The sequence below is a fragment of the Thunnus maccoyii genome, chromosome 13, assembly GCF_910596095.1.
Source record: "Thunnus maccoyii chromosome 13, fThuMac1.1, whole genome shotgun sequence".
Classification (NCBI taxonomy): domain Eukaryota; kingdom Metazoa; phylum Chordata; class Actinopteri; order Scombriformes; family Scombridae; genus Thunnus; species Thunnus maccoyii.
This window is the reverse complement of record NC_056545.1, coordinates 18,615,264-18,634,566: the sequence shown is the minus strand read 5'-3', so window position 1 is coordinate 18,634,566 and position 19,303 is coordinate 18,615,264. Positions and strand designations below refer to the sequence as shown.

The window sequence follows — 19,303 nt, the reverse complement described above, 5'->3', positions numbered from 1 at the left end:
TGTGTTAGGGAGGCTGAGGGAGCAAGTAAGCAAGTAAATAATAATAACCATAAATCTATCCCTGTCCCCATCCCCAGAGGACAGGTTTAAAGACTGTGTGAATAAAGGCTTAGGTAAAAAAGATTATTCATCCCCAGCTAACTTTCCCGTCTTAAACCACCATACCCCCAGGAAAGGATAATAAAAAATTGAAAAAAACATATATAAGGAAAGAAAAGAAATCAGAAATATTTAGAAGTTTTTAAATGCTGCAACTTCAATTTCTGTGTGATTCTGTTTGATACCCTTCCATCCAAAACGCTGATACTGTATTAGATCACATTCCCTGTGTAAATATCAGCAGGCAGTTTTGTGTTTTCCTTACATCAGTTAATGATTTGCACAGGTAAGATAAACAACCCTCAAATAGCGCTTGTCTACAGGGTTAGCAGGTGAAGCAAACCCCATCACTGACAGACCTGTGGTGAACGATGTGCTGAGAGGAGAGAGAATGAGGTGAAGGAAGGAAGGGGAGGTAGAGAGAGGTAAGTCAAGGAGCACGGGTCATTTCCAGTGTTGATTAAGGCCTCCCGAGGTTAATCATGCGTGCCAGAGATAGAGAGGGGAGAGGAGGGAAACGGAGGAAAAATGGATCTGAGCTATGGGAGGCTAGAAATATGTTTTATTCATGAAAGTTTTGCATGAGGCATGATCTGCCAACGATTTACCGTTCTCCTGCGCCTGCCCTTGCTCTCTTTATTACTTTCTCTCTTTAAATCACTTACTTTTTCTCATTTTTATTACTAACGCAGTTGGGTGACATACAGCTCAGTGTGATACATTTTATTTCCTCTGTGCTGGCCACAAAGGGAAGTCAATAGTTAACCAGCAAAGTGAATGGTAACATTGGTGATTTTAGAGCAAGGTTCTGCACAATATGACATAGTGTATAATTTTAGTTCATTACTGCAAAATGTCATTGAAGATGGAGACACTCAGGGAATATGCCCGCTTGAAACTGTATTGTCAAGTCTGTACTTATCCCTGAAAATATAGTCTGCTAGTTTGTTCTCTAAATGATCTGATTTTGACAAAGAAGAAAACATGATGTTTGAGTGATTTAATGGTTGTGACAAAGAGCTGCGCATCCATCTCGGGAAAAAGGGGTGCTTCCAAAACTGAAGACTATGAAACAGGAATACAACACAGCACCATTGTAACTAAGCTACAAGATATAAATATGTGTAAAGACATATAGGACATACTATATTGTAGATATGTTCATCTGTGCCTTTCTTGTTGTTGCTCTCCTCTCCTCTCCTCCTCTCTCTTGGTACTAGTGTCTACATAAAGTTACAATAGTCCGGGGATCCCTCCTCCTACAGTAAGCCCTGCGTCAGTGTCTCGTGCTACACGTCCAGTGGGACTGAAAGGGCCAAAGGGGCCACAATGATGGTTATATTAGCACAGTGCAGTGCTCTGTGCGCCTAATTGGCCAGTGGAGTAGGTTCCTCCATTCTCCCCTCTGGCCACCCAGACCTGATTTAAATGTATCTCCTGAGGGAAGGAGGCAGCTGCTCTCCCCTGATTTCCATGTCTAAATTTAGGTCCTTCCCTCACTTCAACTCCACGCTTTTTCCTACTTTCAGTTTCTTGCTCTATCTTTTCCAGTTCACATCAATTCCACTCAGTCCCCTTCTTTCTCTATATCCCTCTCTCTCTGTGTCGCGTCTCCTCCACTAGTTGATCCCTGAAGGGTGGCATTTCCTTTCTTTGTCTTTTCTTTGTCTCTCATTTTCATATACTCTGTGTCTCCCAGTGCTCCCTAGACTTTCAAGTTTATCTTGATCTAACCTCCATTCTCGTGCTCAATTGTGTTCTGACTCTCATGGAGAGTGGGGTCAGTTTAATTGCCCTCCACTTTGACTGACATGCCTAGACTAAACCAGGTCAACAACTTCCTCATCTACATGACATTACAAAATAGAGACATAATGAAATTAGTTTTGCTTTATTTAGCTTGAACTGGATAATATATATGTAACCATAAATGGCATATGGAGCAATGCAAGACCTGATTCTTTTGGGATGATTGCAGCTGTCTCAAAACAAATAGCAACACATTATTTCCTCTAGAGACACTAAACCAAAGCACATTCCCATGCTTTACCCTCCACACAGCTGTCTCCCTAGATGAGCTGAATCTTAAGTTTTAATGGGACCCACTCAATACCCCCCATTCCCTCCCTCCACCTAGAAGTAGGCGTATGCACTGGCGAATAATCAAAGCTGGCCACAGAGCTTCCCGACAATCATTTGGACTTGTGCCTCCCACCACGCATTGCATCCAATTTTTTCCTCAAAAGACCAACTATCACTTCCAAAAGTACATGCCTGAGCACCCAGTAGAGATATTCACAGGACACATTCAAACCCACAGTACCTGTTGCCAAAGCAAACTACCGGACAAATAATACCGATAAGAGTATCACGGATGCTTCCTGTCTGCTCTCCGACATGACCTTTCAAGCAAGAGCAGCTCAGTCTACTAACCTTTTTTATTTAGGCATTCAAGAAGCAGGGAAAAGGAGAGAGATGCAGGCAGACAGACGGACAGCCTGGAGCTACTGACCTTTATACCAGGACTGGAGCTCAACTGAGCTGTAGAGCTATGATGTATGGCAGGGAATACAGGATTAAAAAAATGGACAGAGGCAGTCCACCGTTTTCATTAGCTGAGTTACCTTTTAAGCAAGTCGGACATACCAGATGAATGTAGACTTTTGGATTATATCACTGTAAATATAAATTTAAATGTTTGTACATCATGGGTCTTAGTTTTGAAGTTTCTATCAATTATGAAAACACCAAAGTGATTTTTGAGATCTGGGAACACAGTGATGTCGCAACAACAAAGCAAGAAACAGCACTCAGATGATGAGACAGGTTGTAAACAAGCCAAAAACCAAAAAAAGCACACCAGTGATGTCAGTAATAATCTGTCATTGCACAGGAAAAAACTGTGTGCATGCACAACTACGGTGAGTACAGTAGGTCAGAGTTAAACCAGAATACGTCTGCCAACTGTGAGCAATATTTAATTATCAGTGTTACTTTATTAAAAATTGAAAGTAAAAAAATGAACACATACTGTTGTTTTTTATCATTATAATGGTGTGTTAAAAATGTGCACTTCAAACCACATACAGCAGGCAACACTGCACAGCACAGCACTACCTTAGATACCCTGACATGGTAAAGCATGAGCTCAAGTGGCTTACTGTTCAAAATGCATCCTCAACTCAGAAGATCATGAATGAGATACAGAAGATTACATAGGATGCAACAGTTTCACCCTGACAGTTAGCCTATGTAAGGTTACACAGTTGGTTATATAGCTGGATACACAAGCTTCTCAGAGTGAGTAATTCAGAGAGTGTTGAGAAGCAGGGTGGCCTAGTGATTGGAGAGACGGTACAAGGTCAAGAGTTTTGATCATCTCATCGGATGGTGTGAATTCAACCTTGAGCATCCTTGAGCAACAACAGCAAACTGGTTTAGAGCATCAGCAAAATGCAACAGGGAAAACTGCATGTACTTTAATTTCCAGGCAGGGAAGATTTCTTTGTACAAGAACCAATTCTACCTGATAATATGGAACAGGAAATGTTAGTAACTTCCTGGAACGGAAGCTAACATATCAGAGAAGTGCATCACAACTCCCTGCCCTCGCTCTGGGACTCTTTCTCCCTCTTTGACAATTTTCACAAAAACCTCCCTTCCTTTTTTCTCAGTAACACGTCATACACACAGTCTTAGTTTCTTTCTCTTTCAATGTGACCTTTTTTTTTAAGCCTTCTATCAACATGCATGCCAAATCCACATCCCATCTCAAATGTGATTTATCAACATTTCATAACACTATTACACCTGGCATGAAAAATGAGCCTCCCGTATTCGCATTGAAATTAAATTGTGCTTTCCTGTGTCGCCGGTGTGAAAAAGCTATACATCTGTCTTTTTAAACAAGAAAGCACTGGAAGGGTTACAGCACTGTATATAATTTATCTTTTAAACCTCTTGAAATCAGAGGAGAAAGTGAAGTCTGGCTTAATAACACAAACACAACACAAGCAGCCAGACCCCCATGTTTGTGCAAGCCAACTGTCATACGTTAGTCTTCTGCAAGTCAGAATATTTTGCATTGAAGGAATAAAAATATAATAAAATGCATTTAGAGCAGCTTTGTTTGGAAAGGGGTCGCATTTACAAATACGGTGCCTTCATTGCCGTCACGCTGCACTAAGTGAAAAATACTCTCAATTCATCTTCCATAAATTTAAAGATATATGCATTTGCCCATGAAAAATTCAAATAAATTCTTGGTGTGTGTGTGTGTGTGTGTGTGTGTGTGTGTGTGTGCATGCTTCAAATCTAAATTTGCTTTTTTTTGACAGTGATAAGATTCCTGCTGTGAGCAAATTGAATACAACCACTGCAGAGGGTGGAGCTACCTTTGTATTCAGCGCTGGTGTACAACCACCTCGGGACAGTCTGACAGTCTTTGATCAGGAGATATGATATTAACAACACACATCCTCATAATTAAACAACAGTATAGGTCTAAAATTCAGCCGGCAAAAAACGACCTATAGTTATGTCTGTGCCATCTAGCGGCTGTAGCAATGCACTCCAGTTACAAAATCTTAAACAATAACTATGTTTTATGGTGTGACAACACTGTGATTAAGGTCTAGTTAGGTTTAGGTACAAAAACCACTTGGTTAGGATTAGGGAAAGATCATGGTTTGGGTTAAAATGGTCACTTGAAATGTGATTTATACTTCCTTAAAATTATGCAACGTTCATCGTCATGGCAACAGTAAATCTAACTAGCCATCTGCCCAATCCACCTCCTTCTAATAAGGCAAAATCATCTCATCAAGTCACCTTATACTGACGTCATTTGAACCGCGTCACTTCAGGTCATAATTACTTTGGCTGCTAGATGACGTAAACCTAACTATAGGTAATTTTTGCCACCCTGAACTTTAGACCTATACTGTCGTTTTTCTTGTGAGGACAGGCTGGAAATTAATTATCCTGCACCAGAGAGGCTGAGTATGGCAGTGCTGTTGTCATTTACATACAATAATTAGACTGGGCAGCTGTTGGTGCCGTCATCACAAACTTGACGTCCAACTCAACCTCTGTAGTCAGATCAACAAAATATCACCTACTTCTCCGAGGTTCTATTAGGTGTTGTTTATGCGTGACATGTGGCGACAGAGAGAGAGGACAGTGTGGTAAGCACCACGAGCTACCCGGGGGAGAGTGAAGTCTGTTTTGGCCTGTTTTTGACATTGGGGGGAGGGAGGGGGGTAGAAGAGGGGTTTACTGTCTCCAGTAGCATCTGGGGTGTGAAAGGTTTTGACAGACGTTGTCAAGGTAGTGACAAAACATCCAGAAAGAATGTCTCCTATGTTAGCACCCTCTTGTGTGTACAAAGCCCTGGACAAGTTACAAACATGCCACAGCAGTTTCTCTCTTTCTTTTGTTGCTGAGGAAAAACTGCCACAGCTGAACTTCTGTGTAATGTTGCTTTTCAGGAGCCGATCCTATCATCGTTTATAAAAACAAACAAGTCTAATTTCAATTTGGTGACCAGCTTCACTTCAAGACATCAATATCATTTGCCCAGTATTGCTGCCCTTGATTCAGCCACATCCATTTAAAGGGCAGAGATATAAACCTCTGCCCATTCTCTGTGTGTAAGCTGCTTAAGTTCAAGCCATCTCTGTCCAGAGTGGCCGGGATCTCACTATCCTTTCTGAGCCAAGGGCAGACATCTCATGGTTTTATGACAGAGGTAAACCTGGCCTTCATAAATACTTCATACAGTGCTTTCTTCCAGCTGGCAAAAGCGAGCAGCAGAAGCTGAGAGCAAAAGCGAGGTAAGGTACAGAAGTACATATTTTGACAGATAAATGTAAAGAAAGAAGGAGTGGAGTAAACAATGGAGGCAAGTACCATAATAAAAGAACAATATCTTAAACACTTCCCTGTAGCCAAAGGAGACTTGCTGCTCACACAGTTGCATTATCTGAGATGCTAAGTAGACATGTGGGAAACAGGCATTTAAATTATGCTGCCCTGATTTATGCACAAGCACAGTTCCCTGTGTATTTGTGTATGTTATATGTAGTTAAGGCGAGGATATTTTGTGTGTTACCGATGAGAAGTGCTGACTGAAATTGAACAATACACTAAATGTTATTTTCAGTTCAGCCTTTTAAGAAATAGCCAAAACGCAGTCTCATCTGTTCTATTTTCAGCACTACAAGGACAAAGAAAGGAAGGATCTGGCTACGTACAGTGTTTCTATCCTCAAATATTTCACTCTAGTCCCTCTTCAAATATAAGGCCAAGCAATGGCAAATCAGTATTATTACTCATCCTCTCTTGCTGGCTTAGTAGGTTTTACAATTTAAATGTCATAAAAGCATTAGGTCAGGGAAATCGGATTTATTGTGGCTATTGAAATTTTCAAATTTTCTCAAACTGATGTGGAAGAGAAATGCGCTTGACTCCTTTTTTTTATGACAGGAAGTAATTCATTTCTTATGCGGTGAGAGCAGAATGATCGCAGGCAAGGGTGGCATTCATGAGGGAAATCAGACTAATCGCTGCTGCCACCAAAAACTCCCAAATTCCCCAAATCAACATGACACAGTGTGATTTTCTAATGTGTGGTGATGTGTTGACAGATACTGTTCATTTAAGAGTGATCTTGGGAAATGCTTCTTGCCTCAGGGGATATCTGCAAGACTCAGTGAGCAGAAAGTGCTAGTTTTAAAAACAGCTCTTATCATTCGGCTCGTGTGACAGACTTACTTTGCTGCTTCCCTTTTAAAACCGCAACTTATAGGAAGGGCCCGTAGTTGCAGGGTTGACACTGAAGATCTCGTCTCAAAGCTAAGCTCAGGCTGGCCTAACCCGGCATGATTACATTTGAGTACAAGATGTGAGGAAACTCTCATAACTTGTATGACAGCTGAAAGTGATACAAGTGTGGACTATGTTTTTCAAATGGCACGCCATCCCTTTACACTCCTTTTACTTTACTTACTTACTTTTACTCCAGAGAAATATTACAGGCTAATCCCCAGATTACCATTGGTTTGAAATGTTTTCTTTTTAGTGCAATCTTCGGTTTGTAATACATGGTGACTGCATAGATTCAGAGCAATTTCAAAGACACATGTTCATGGTCATTTTGCATCCCTGACAGTGACGCCATTATGTTGTCACATTTTCTAAAAATAACTCTGATTTAATCTTCCACCAGCCAACGAAGCGACAGGAGAATTCATCTTTGGTGGTGTATACAGTAATTGGCTGTACAATATGTGCAATTGCAAATGAATACATGCGGAAGGTAGCCTCAAGCACATACATATCTCTCTCTCTCTCTCTCTGTCTCTCTCTCACACACACACACACACACACACACACACATGCACGCGGATGAACTGGTGCTTGGAGGTGAACTGAGCCTTTATCTGCCCACTGATCAGCATGAATCTTATCTTGCTTGTTATGTTTTCCTACCAATAGCCTCATTATAAGGGTGAGAGAGGCAAGACGGAGACATGTGCTTGACTCTGATCTACACATCCTCTGTTCCCCTATTAAGAGTGCAATGGATTTCCTATACTGTCACAGTGAGATAGAAAAGGATGATAGCCAGGTTAGGGTGGCCTTTGAAGAGAGGGATGGGTTCAACTGTGAATGAGATGGGAGATCTTACAGTTGCGTTCAACCACACAGAGTTGGATGTTGGCCCGGAGAGACATGGTTTAAATTAATTACGCATTCAGACGCAGCAGGAAAACAAGAAAATTCTGCGTAGTGAAGTGTAGAGGGAAAACATGCGCTGTCTGTGCTGTTACTACCAGAGCTGCTGCTGAGAATGATGATGATGAGGAGGAGGAGGGGAGAAGGGAGACAGTATTGTAAAGAAAGGGAAGGGTTTTGACATGAGCAATATACCAGATCTATCACTTCACAACAGGCAAACTTTTGAAGAGGACGTACCCATTTGGAATTGCAGTATGATTGGTGTATTGTTGTGCGATTGTACAAAAGCAGCAGTTTTATCAGAACAGACAGTTTGCTGTTATTAAACAGAAGGCTGACTAGCCATTATGAGTCGGTCTCTCCCGAGTAAACGTCACTTATTCAAATAGGGTTCCCCTGGGAAAGACGTATAACATGAGAAAGTGGTGGAGAGCGCTCATCAATCACAAACAATATAGAGAGTATTTCCAGGGGGAATATGTTTGACTCCACTGGATGAGCATTTGCAGAGTATACATTTTCTAAAAACAGAAAGTATTTGGGAAAGGTAATTTCAACCGCAATTTTTTGTCGGCCAGGTTAGATTCTTTTTTTCCCCTAGATTGGCAAGTTGATTCTAATCAAGGTGTTTACATGAGCTGTTTTAACTGGCTATTATTGTGTCTATTTGAGTAATATAACGTCTCCATGTAAACACATTCACATTTGGGCTGGAGATCTACACAAGTCCACTCAGTCCTGAAGAACTGAGACCTGGGTATGTTCCCATTTTACTGCCATAGGTCTTTGTGTTGATATGTCTAATATCCAAGTGGATTCTAGTTGATCAGCACATACAGTACATAACAGCTCTGATCATGTGGTAAATCCTAGTCATTGCAGAAAATGATTATCTTCTGTCTGTGTTGTTGGTGCAGTGGATTAAAATACTTTCTATTTTTTCTACAAATTAGTATTTGAAGCATGTAAAAAAATATTTTTGGGAGTAATTTCCATGACTTTACATCCATTTTTAAGACATTGTTGTTATTATTGATACGTTAATTGATAGAGCATCAAGCTGCTGCCAGTGTTGATGTTCTGCCTCTATTAATGTCTGTTCAAATTATCATCTGGTCTATTCGGATTGGGTTTGGCTGTGTCTCGAGTCCCCTTTGGATCAAGTCTCACTTTTCTGAAAATAGTTTTTGGGTAAGTTTTTCATGGTTCTGTTTTAGATCAAGTCCAACATTTTGGACCCATGATAATCTTTAATTTTGGCACATATTCTCATGGTCTTTTCTCGATTCACCTTTATTTTCAAGTTTGACTGATTGTTTAAGGAAAACACACATTTGGAATTACTCAAAAAAAAAAAAAAAAGTCGATTCTATTTGTATAGCCTGGTCTGCTTGGTATGTTTCCCCGTATTGATGCCTGTCCTGTCATTGGGCTTATTACCATCTCTTTGCTCTGAAATTGCCTATATTCAAGACCTCTGATTGTATGATCATTAGCCAAAGATGGTTACTTTACAGGAGGAGATTATAGTTATAGTTGTGGTTGACTAAATTCTTAGTCTTGAGAGGCGATATTTACTGAAGCACACAGCTGAATGAAATCAGCTTATCTCCTCTCACATAAACACTCTGCCTCTTTCTCGACACTCTGACTCACTCTGATCTATAATCCTTTCTCACTGCCATCTAACAGATGCAGAGAATGATGGAGAAGTTTTTGATCACTGTAATTTACTGCCACCTTTCCAATTTTATGGAAATGGTAAAGGGCAGTATCACACAGTGAAATACTCCCTTATTAATCTTATGACCTTGGAGTATCTCCTTCAGAGTTTATGAGGTTGAATAATTCAGGAGCAAATATAATAGAAAAAACATCTATAAATATTGACACTAAAATGCGTATTATGTTGTAGAAGTGCTATTTTAAAACAAGAAAACACATTCTGATCCCAAGCAAACCATTTTGTCACAGTCATGTTTTCTTTGGGTAGTCATAAATAAACTATATGTAGTGTAGTTTAGTGTCTTTGCTACAACACACAAAATTCCCGTTATACAAAACAGCCTATATAAGAGCTTAATATAAAATACCAAAATTGCCCTTTAAATACTGCCTTACATCAAAATATTACAATAATATAACTGCTCAGGAATTGAGCACACCACAACAAAAAAGCAAGCACAAGAGTACAATATAGGAAATAACCTAAAACATCAATCAATTATGTTTTAAAATAAAAAAAAAAATATAGATTTGATTTCACTTTTTGATGTTAGTTTAGTGAGGCTAAGTTAGCGGTACGGCAGGAAGACACAGCCACCACTCACCTCGACCTTTGCCTTTTGAAGCCATCACTGGAGTCCCCAAGTAGAGAAGAGGGGTTGGATGGACAGCAAGAGAGGCAGACGCCAGAAAACAGAGAGAAGAAAAAAGGACAAAGAAAGAAGACAGAGCAAATGATTAGATAACTGTGGGAAGAACAGCGCGCCTCTATCTGTCGCTTATGTGCAGAAACAACATCGTCTTTATCTTGGATGTCAATCACGAGTGCTGCAGCTGAGTGCTGAAACCCCCCGATCGTTCAACCCTGAAAGAGAGTGTCCTGATTTAGCTCATCAGCAAATTGAGACCTTACAGTGTGGCACCTTTTAATTAGTCGTGTCACATCATCTGGATCATGCAAGGAAGCTTGCTGTTTTCTAATGAGCTCGCGAGACCCATAAGGAAATGGACATACTGTAGATATCACGCTGTTGATTAGTGAAGGTTTTGCTTCATTTGATGTCTAGTGGAAATTACAGACATTTTACAGTAAAAGATCAAGTTGATGCCTTTATGGCTTTTGTTTTGTGTGGACATAGAGGAAATGATGATTTGTCATGCATGCAAACACTGGTGCAGGACCATATTAGGTTGTGACTGACAGCACTGTAATCAGTTAGGAGAAGCGCAGACTAGATTGTCATCTAGCAGAGAATATGCCATGATATGAGAGGGTTCAATAAGCAGCTTGGTGAAATCCATATAGGCCCTTATAGCCATGTACAAAAAACAAAGGGAGCCACAACACAGAGGACCTAACCAACAACATAAGCATCACCTCTGAGACATCCTGCTGGTAAAAACACAGAGGGGAGCAAAATAAACAACATAGATTGTCTATTAGTGTGCGTGTGTGTCTGTGTATTTTGCGTGTGTATCCCGAGGGAATGACTCTTATGCTTCACACACACTGCTTTGCCAAATTGATGGATCTATTGGAATGCCTCCAGTGAGCCTGAAAACCTCTAAGAGACAGCGCCTGAAAAAAGAATGAGAGAGGAAGAACAGAAAATCTAACCGCAGGTGCAGAGTCTGGAAGTTACAAAAAAATGTTGTGCTTTCTTTTCGATTACAGATTTATAAATCACTCTCCCTGTACACAACAGATATACAAAATTTCCGTAATTGCTGATCAACATATTGTAAAGAGGTTTAAATTCATAGTCAGAGAAGGAGTGAAAAGTAATCCTGAAAACACCCTCGAGATACAAACCGGCTGCTCGACAGTCAGCAACTCTTTCAACTCTTGCATAGATATTGTTTTATTTATATCGGAGTGCTCATCAAATCCTGATAGCCAATTTTCAGTAGCTGATGGATATGATTATGTTTTGTTAGGGCCATCATAGCCTGCTAAGATGCAAGATAGCGAGGACGTGAGAAAGTGAAAAAAATAAACTGATCATTTCCTGTGATTTGTCATGAATTTTCAAACTTAATTTGCACATTCTTGGTTCTCAGCATCACAGCACATTTAGTGGCACACCACAGGGGGCAAATGAGAGAGGAAGGCGAAATCTATCATATATGACACAAATTATTATGAGTACAAACCTTAACTATTTCTCTCTTACACATGAACACATGCAGGCAGCCTCACACCTTGCTGCTGTGTCACTGGTCAAGAGGGAGAGGGGCCAACAGAGAAACAGGGCAGCGAATGTCACAAGACTGATGACTGTGAAATATTCACCCAGCAGTCTGACCCTGCTCTATTCCTGCCTTTCATCCCTGCTGTCAAGGTATGACTTCCCTGTCACAACTGTGGCTCTGTGATCTCTCACAGTCACTACCCACAGGAATAAAAAGACGGAAGACAGAAAAAAACACATTATATCTTATTTGTAACAATGGCTGTATATAGTGTTTGTCATATATACAAATATATATATATATATATATATATATATATATGTATATATATATATATATATATATATATATATATATAGAGAGAGAGAGAGAGAGAGAGAGAGGGAGACAATACGAGCAGCAAAGAAAAAAAAATGGTGGCAGTCTTACAGTCTTATTCACTACACTCTCTGCACTTATATCTCCGAGTATTACAGTTACCAAGCAACCGACACGACACAACAGTTCGGTAAGTCCTGGCAAGCTGAAATTGAATAAAACACTTTTCATTTCACTCTCTCATTCCCCCATTTTACCATACCATGAGCAGAGTATTCTCAATCGATTACACAATGGCCACCTCTCACATGCCCTCAATACTCCTGAGTGGATATGATACACTAAAAGATATATAAAAATCTGACATCTGAATGGGATCAAATTTGTCTATACTGCATTTTAAACCAACACTGTGATTCCCCTTTTTCCAATGTCTCATGTCCATTAAAGAGTTAGTGCTAAAAATTCTAAAAGAAAGAAAATTCTGTGAAGAGAAAGTAATGTTTTTTTGGAAAAGGGCATTCAAGACAACATCAAGCTTGAAGTTTGATATTTTAAACAAATTATTCCTCATAATAATCATTACCAAGACTACAAATGTTAATGCTGCTGGTTGAAGAGAAGATGCGTTTGGATCTGCAAGCGTGCATTCATACCACTTGAGGAAGGCTATACATGAAGATATTTTAGTTATATATTGTGATGTTGTCAGCTTAAAAAAAAAAAAAAAATCAGTGATTGAATGAGTTTTGAAAATTAGTGGAATTTTTTTTTGGTTTAATTTTTATACATTTTTACACATGATAAATATCATGGCCTACTTCATTAAGTATTACAAAATCATGTATTACTTGCTGCTTCAATCATATCACACTGGACTGAAGCTGCTGTGAGTCATTACAAGTCATGGAAACAGGCAGGAGGGACCTGTGGGAAACAGGTTAAATTGTGAGAAAAATAGCAGACTGCTGCATTGCTACTCTTATTCTTGTGTTTAGGTACTGAACCAAGAGCTCCGCTAGACTACAGTAAACTGTTCTTTCTTTATCAACAACTTTATCAACTTTAAATTTCTAATGCAGGCTTGTTTGTATAAATTTACATTCGCTCTTCCTATATTTTGCACCTCCAAACAAGAATACAACATGCAACATGTTTTGCATGAGACCAAACATGCAATTTTCAATGAAGCCACTTTTCTGCCAATTTTACCTGCATAAACTTCACTACGGTCTTTCAGACGAATAAAAAGAAGCACATTTGGCTGTTTAAGTGCTTAAAATGGGGCACAAATTCTTAGTAAATATCCCTCTTAGTGTCTTGACTTTAAAATATGTGATATGAATGAGGTTTCATCTGTCTTACAAGTAGATAATCATCCAAATCTGCATTGAATACACTCTCAGCTAAAGACACTTATTATAAACAGTACAAAATTGCAAAATTGATCATCGGAGGTACCTGGTGATGAATATGCTACAAAACAAAAAGAGTTTTTCTTTTTCTTTTTTCAATTTTATGTAGAGGGATAATTGTGATATGGACATGCATGCACTTTTTCCAATTATTTACCTAAACCAGGTTTGAAGCTACTGGTCTAAGTAAAACACACACACTGTGTGTACTCTAAGAGCATGAAAAGTGAGTGACTGTTGTGGTGTTGGAACATAACAGCTCTGAGTTGTAAGCAGGTTGCTCTCTGTCTCTGTAACCATCAGCGGGAAGCCGTCATAAATAAACTGTGCGATAGTTCATACAGCCGCCACCTACTGTGACACACACACACATGGCAGTGATCATAGTATTTCCTTAGGGTATAGGTCTCCTGGGAGGACATGTGATCAATTGCCAGATCCTTCCTGTTTTCCTATTTTACGTCTCCCTTCAACTTATGCTCATTCAGGAGTTTGTCTCACCTGCCTTTTCGTATTCACTCTACCGCCTTATTAACCCTTTCCTTACCCGCGTCTTTCTCTCTACTTCTGATTTTCCTTCCCCCCCTCGGGCTACCTTTTTCACAGTGGCAGATATATTCAGAGTCTGACATGCAGTGAAAAGCCTATGGAGATCGATGTGTGCAGTGTGGCTCTCTGAGCTGTCACATGGCATGATGGAGAGTTTAGCTTATCTTTCGTACAGCAGCAGCTGTTTTGCCGTATGTTTGATGTACTCCAGGCCCTTGGAATCCAACCAATATTCCACCGGTGAGCAGATTGCTGTAAAACCTTAACACACTCTTTGTCACCTCATGACTTGGCTGTACACGGAGCCATCAATCCACGCATATACACACTGGGATAAAAACACTGGAAAATATACATTGTGACACATATTCAGAGCGAGACATACACTGTTGACTATTTTGATTACAAGAGGATCATCAACATAAAAATAGCTCTGAATGAATACAAGCAAATGTATTTAAATCTTATTTGATTTAGCAGCAAATGTATTTAAATCTTATTTGATTTAGCACAGCTTTTGCTAAGGGCTGCAATTCATCTCAGGGTAATAAAGGAGATGGTAAACAGTGTTAATAGATGGAATCAAGCTTACTTAACTCAGCTTATTGCCACCATACTGCCTGCTTTATTAGATCTGTCTACCACGTCCTTGTTTTCTCCCATTACAGGGAGACACACATCTGTTTGTTTTGTCATTTAATCTAGCATATTTGATTTCCACTCCTTAATACAATTATGCATACATACCCTGTCCAATGCAGAATCATCTGCTCATAAGCTGAACACCCATAAAACATGTACAGAGGCACACATGTTGATGAAACATACACACACACTTCATAACATTTGTTTAATCCTTACTAAAGATGGTCTAGGACAGTGTTTGTGGTGTCAGAGAATACGTCTTCCAGATTTTTTGCTTTCATGCTGGAAATAAGCAGATCTGGTGAATCACCATCACCAGACCATGTGAGAATGGCACCAGGCAATCTGGTCCATAGAGCCTCTTCTAATTTTCTGTTCAGCAGAACAGTGATCAACTCTTGTATGTATAATACACTTTAGGTTATATATATATATATATATATATATATATATATATAGATAGATAGATAGATAGATAGATAGATAGATAGATAGATAGATAGATAGATAGATAGATAGATAGATAGATTAAAAAAGGCACTTTGTCAAACACAACATGCCAGTATTGTTAGATAAAATTATTAAAGATTAGATTAAATGTTGTAGGGACTCTGAGCAGTTGCTTTATTCTGACTGAGGTCAATAATTGATCATATTTAATGGAATCATGAGACTATAGAGTGAGGGTGTGGGAATTTTATACAATGCAATATAATTTTTTCCTCTTTGTAACAGCTGTGTTTTGTTGTGGTGACTATGTGGGCATTGTCTGGAGGCAATACGCAAAGATCATGACTCAGGGGATCCACAGTTTATTGCTGACTGCCAATGGCCTCCAGCTAAACACACAGTGAACACATAAGGGCGCCACACCTGATGATTGCCACCACTTTGGGCCCTGTTTTCATGCTGGTGTAGATCAAGCCCAGTGAGGCTGACTCAGCAAAATGACAGCTTATTTACGAGTGTGTTATGTGTCTTTTGTGACATTCTTGCATCAAAAATGGGTGTGGAGTTGAGGGAAGTGTGACTACAAGTTGAATGGAGCAGCACAATGTTGGTGTAAGGTCATACACTTCTGCATTCACCTAAGCAAACCATCTGGTAGCTTTTACCATCTCCCTGGCTTCAGCTAGTGAACAAGCATTTATACACAGACAAATTAACAAATATGTGACATAAACACATAAATAAATAACGAATGCATCAACAGACAGATGAATGGGCAGAAAGAACATGAAGTCAGATACTAAATACACTGAATTTGTACAACATTTCCTTACTAGCCTGTCTGCTCTGCACCCTCTAGCAATCAATAACTCCCCCTGAGTATAACATGGTTATACTGAAGTCAGTGCAACACCATATACCATGTTACACAACACTGTGAGGCATGAAGGAAGTTACACATACAATCGCTAATCATTTTTCTCCTTATCATCTTTTTTTACTTATTTTCTTTGCTCTGTTGCCTTTCCTTTCCTTAATTTTGCAGTATTATGTTTTCTATTATCCTATGTTTCTTTGAATAAAGACCCTATTTTAGAAACCAGGACATTAGTAATTACGACAGTATGGTGGTATTTATTCTCTTCTCTACTGTATGCGTCTGAGTGATAATGATTTTCTGATACTTCACTGTTTCTGAAGCACAAAGTGATGGAAAATATTTCACACTGAGTTTGTTTACCATGTGCAGTCAGTGATAACAGATGATGTGTCCAGTATATTTTGAACAGGCTGCTTTTCTACACCCTTGCCTTCATTATCACGTGTATCCATTTACCAAAGAAAACAACAAAGATATGAAATTTGTTATGCATTTTGGTTAAACCTCTTTTTTCTTAACAAAATCAGTATTTGAACAGAGCTACAAAAATGCATCCATTTTCCTGACTCACTGTTGCTATGGTAATTTGCTGTCTAGCATATGCTAACCAAACATGAGTATTAATTTAGGATGGTGATTAAACTGTTGGCCTCAACTATGTTGCAATTGTGATACAGATTGTACATGGATATCTGCCAGACAACTGGTCAACCCACGCCACAGAAAAAAAAACAAGTATTTTCTGTAGCATGGGTTGACTGATGTTATTGATTCATTAGTGAACTGATACAAATTTACAGCAGGTTTAGGCAAAGAAAGTAAAACACCTAAAATGTGTGTGTTAATAAAAAACTATAATAAAAATAATATCACCTTTAAATCTTAAGTTAGTCTTGGTTTTGGTTCCAAAGTTGAGTTTTTTAAGTGTAATATAGTTCTTACTTGTGATGTAAAAAAGTGAATGTAATGCTCTTAGCAGAATCCGCAGTTAGTAAATTAGGAAGAGAGCTTGGTGACAGTGGCATGGTGGTTTTAATGTCAGGACATTTTAGTTAACAGCTCCTCTGTCACTTGACTTCACAGCTGTTCTATAAGAAAGGTCACAGCATGCGCCACAACACAAAAAAACACAATATGTATAATCCACCCAGTACATATTGGAGATTCACATGCATCCAGTGTGCACAATGTACTGTACTTAACAAAATGTGTAATTCTCTCAACTGTATTGGCGTACCTTAAAGGTTGTATTCAGAGAATGAACACCCACACTGCCATATATCACACCCTCCCACGCACCAGGCAGATCACATCAGACACGAGTGACACGTTGCATTGTGTACTGCACAGAATCCAGTACAGTAACTGATCTTATCCCCACGGTTAGTGTGGTTCCATATATCATTTTAATTAACTGGGATTCTGCTCAACAAATGGTGAGCTTGGAATTTTCAGGTTTTTATCTGGATGGAGCTCCAGTTCTGTGATATTAAATATCAAAGATTTGACATCCCACATAGCAAAAATATCTAACCCCAAAAAAGCAGCTTTTAAACCTGTAGGCTTTGATGCACAACAAAAAGCACAAGCTGTATTTTGTGGACCATGTCAGTAATAATTGTGATAATTTAAGATTATTACTGCTGTGCCTTTATAATTACTCGCTAAAGGATACATGATTTAAAATTTCTCCTTTTACACTGACATGTGAATTGTCTTAAAAGACAAACTTTTATGTAGAGGACTGCAAGTATGTCTCTGTGATGTGGCATCCAGCCTTTTGTAAGATTTAAATATAGTGTACAAAAAGATACAAAGGGCATCTGACTCACTGGCTTTTTGACTTTATTTATAACCACAATTTGCAGCCATCAGCCAAGCTGCCCACTCTACATATTAACACATATAAATTGTTTATGGAGCAATTATCCTTGTGACTAAAAGTAACAATCTGATGTTTGTAATTATGTTCTGTGTAGTTCTGTTTTCCAGAAAGGTTAACATATTCTATCATGTTGGCATATTTAAGCTCATAGTAAGCTGCTTGATGGCTGTTTAGGGTTGTAAACCTATGGCAGCCACCACTGTCTGCTGGCAGGTATATCTGCAGTAGCAGTCGTGTTTATTAGGTAGGAAAAACACAGAACCACATCTTTGTCTCTTTGTCTCTGTTACAAGCCTGAAAACCAAACCCCTCCTACACAGAATAAATTTTAAAAAAACAAGAATTATGACCCTCGGGACTCATTTTTGCATAAGAATCCAAACTGATCAGCTAATGTTTATTATTTTACTTTTCAATTTGGCACATGATGCATTCTTGATGAGCATGTTCTTGTCTAAAAACTGACAAAACAGAAGCACCAAACACATCTCATTAATCCTTCAAGAAACCCTCTGAACTGTAACTATGGCAGCGCCCTATCACAGAAATCTTGAATGCTCTTATCATGTTACTGTGGGTAACACTGCATGCAACATTTTTATTCATCATAGTGCAGTGGATGGTGTAAAAGAGAGAGGCAAAGAGGAACGAGGATCAGACCAGGGGAGAAGATAAAAGACAACTGTGGGTTTGACTACGGTCGTCTCATAAAAACTGCCCTTTGACCGCAAAAAAACAAATATGGGCACATGCACGCCGATACACCCGCACGCACTCACACTGCCTATAAAATTTTGCCATTTAAAGCCTTAAAGAAATTCCCCCTGGGCTCGAGCAGCACATTTCAATTTCCACAAAACACCCGAGGGATATCGAAATCATGAATCTCCCCAACAAGAAAAGTCAAACAGGAATTGCTATAGGATGATGGACACACACAAATGCATACACATGCACACACGTACGCACACACACACACACACACACAATGTCAAACAGGTACTGCTGTTGGATGATGGACAGTCCAGATACAGCCCATAACTCAGCAGATGGTTTTGTTTCCACTGCTTCTTCAAATGAATAGTTTAGAAGGTGAAGTTATATTGTGATAGATGCCCTGGGGGTAACAAATGGCTTCCTCCAGACAAAGCTTTGAAGTGGATGCGTATGCCTGGTCACCAACCTGTAATCTCCAGCCATTCGTCACAGGATGAAGGGACAGGAGATTTCCAAGGAAAACTTCCGGATAATACAGGCTTCATTTTTTACCCTGTGCAGAGGTCAAATCCGTACAGGATAAGGAGTTATGTGAGAGTAATGCTTTATTCAGCATCAGGCGCTCTCTTTAACTCAAACATATGGATTGTCATATATTTCTGAGGGATTTTCTACTGTATTCTGTGG

The 19,303-nt window shown here is 39.2% G+C and overlaps 1 protein-coding gene across 3 annotated transcripts in view; it reads right to left on the bottom strand.

Annotated features, from left to right (window-relative positions):
- Positions 1 to 19,303, bottom strand: part of cadm2a (cell adhesion molecule 2a) — a 231,096-nt gene that overhangs the window by 61,664 nt on the left and 150,129 nt on the right. For 2 of the 3 annotated variants that reach the window (XM_042431967.1, XM_042431965.1), the window contains exon 2: positions 10,170 to 10,196. The exons of the other annotated variant lie outside the window; for it this stretch is intronic. In XM_042431967.1, coding sequence (XP_042287901.1) covers positions 10,170 to 10,196 — 27 coding nt within the window. The remainder of the gene's footprint in view (positions 1 to 10,169; positions 10,197 to 19,303) is intronic. 3 annotated transcript variants of the gene reach the window in all.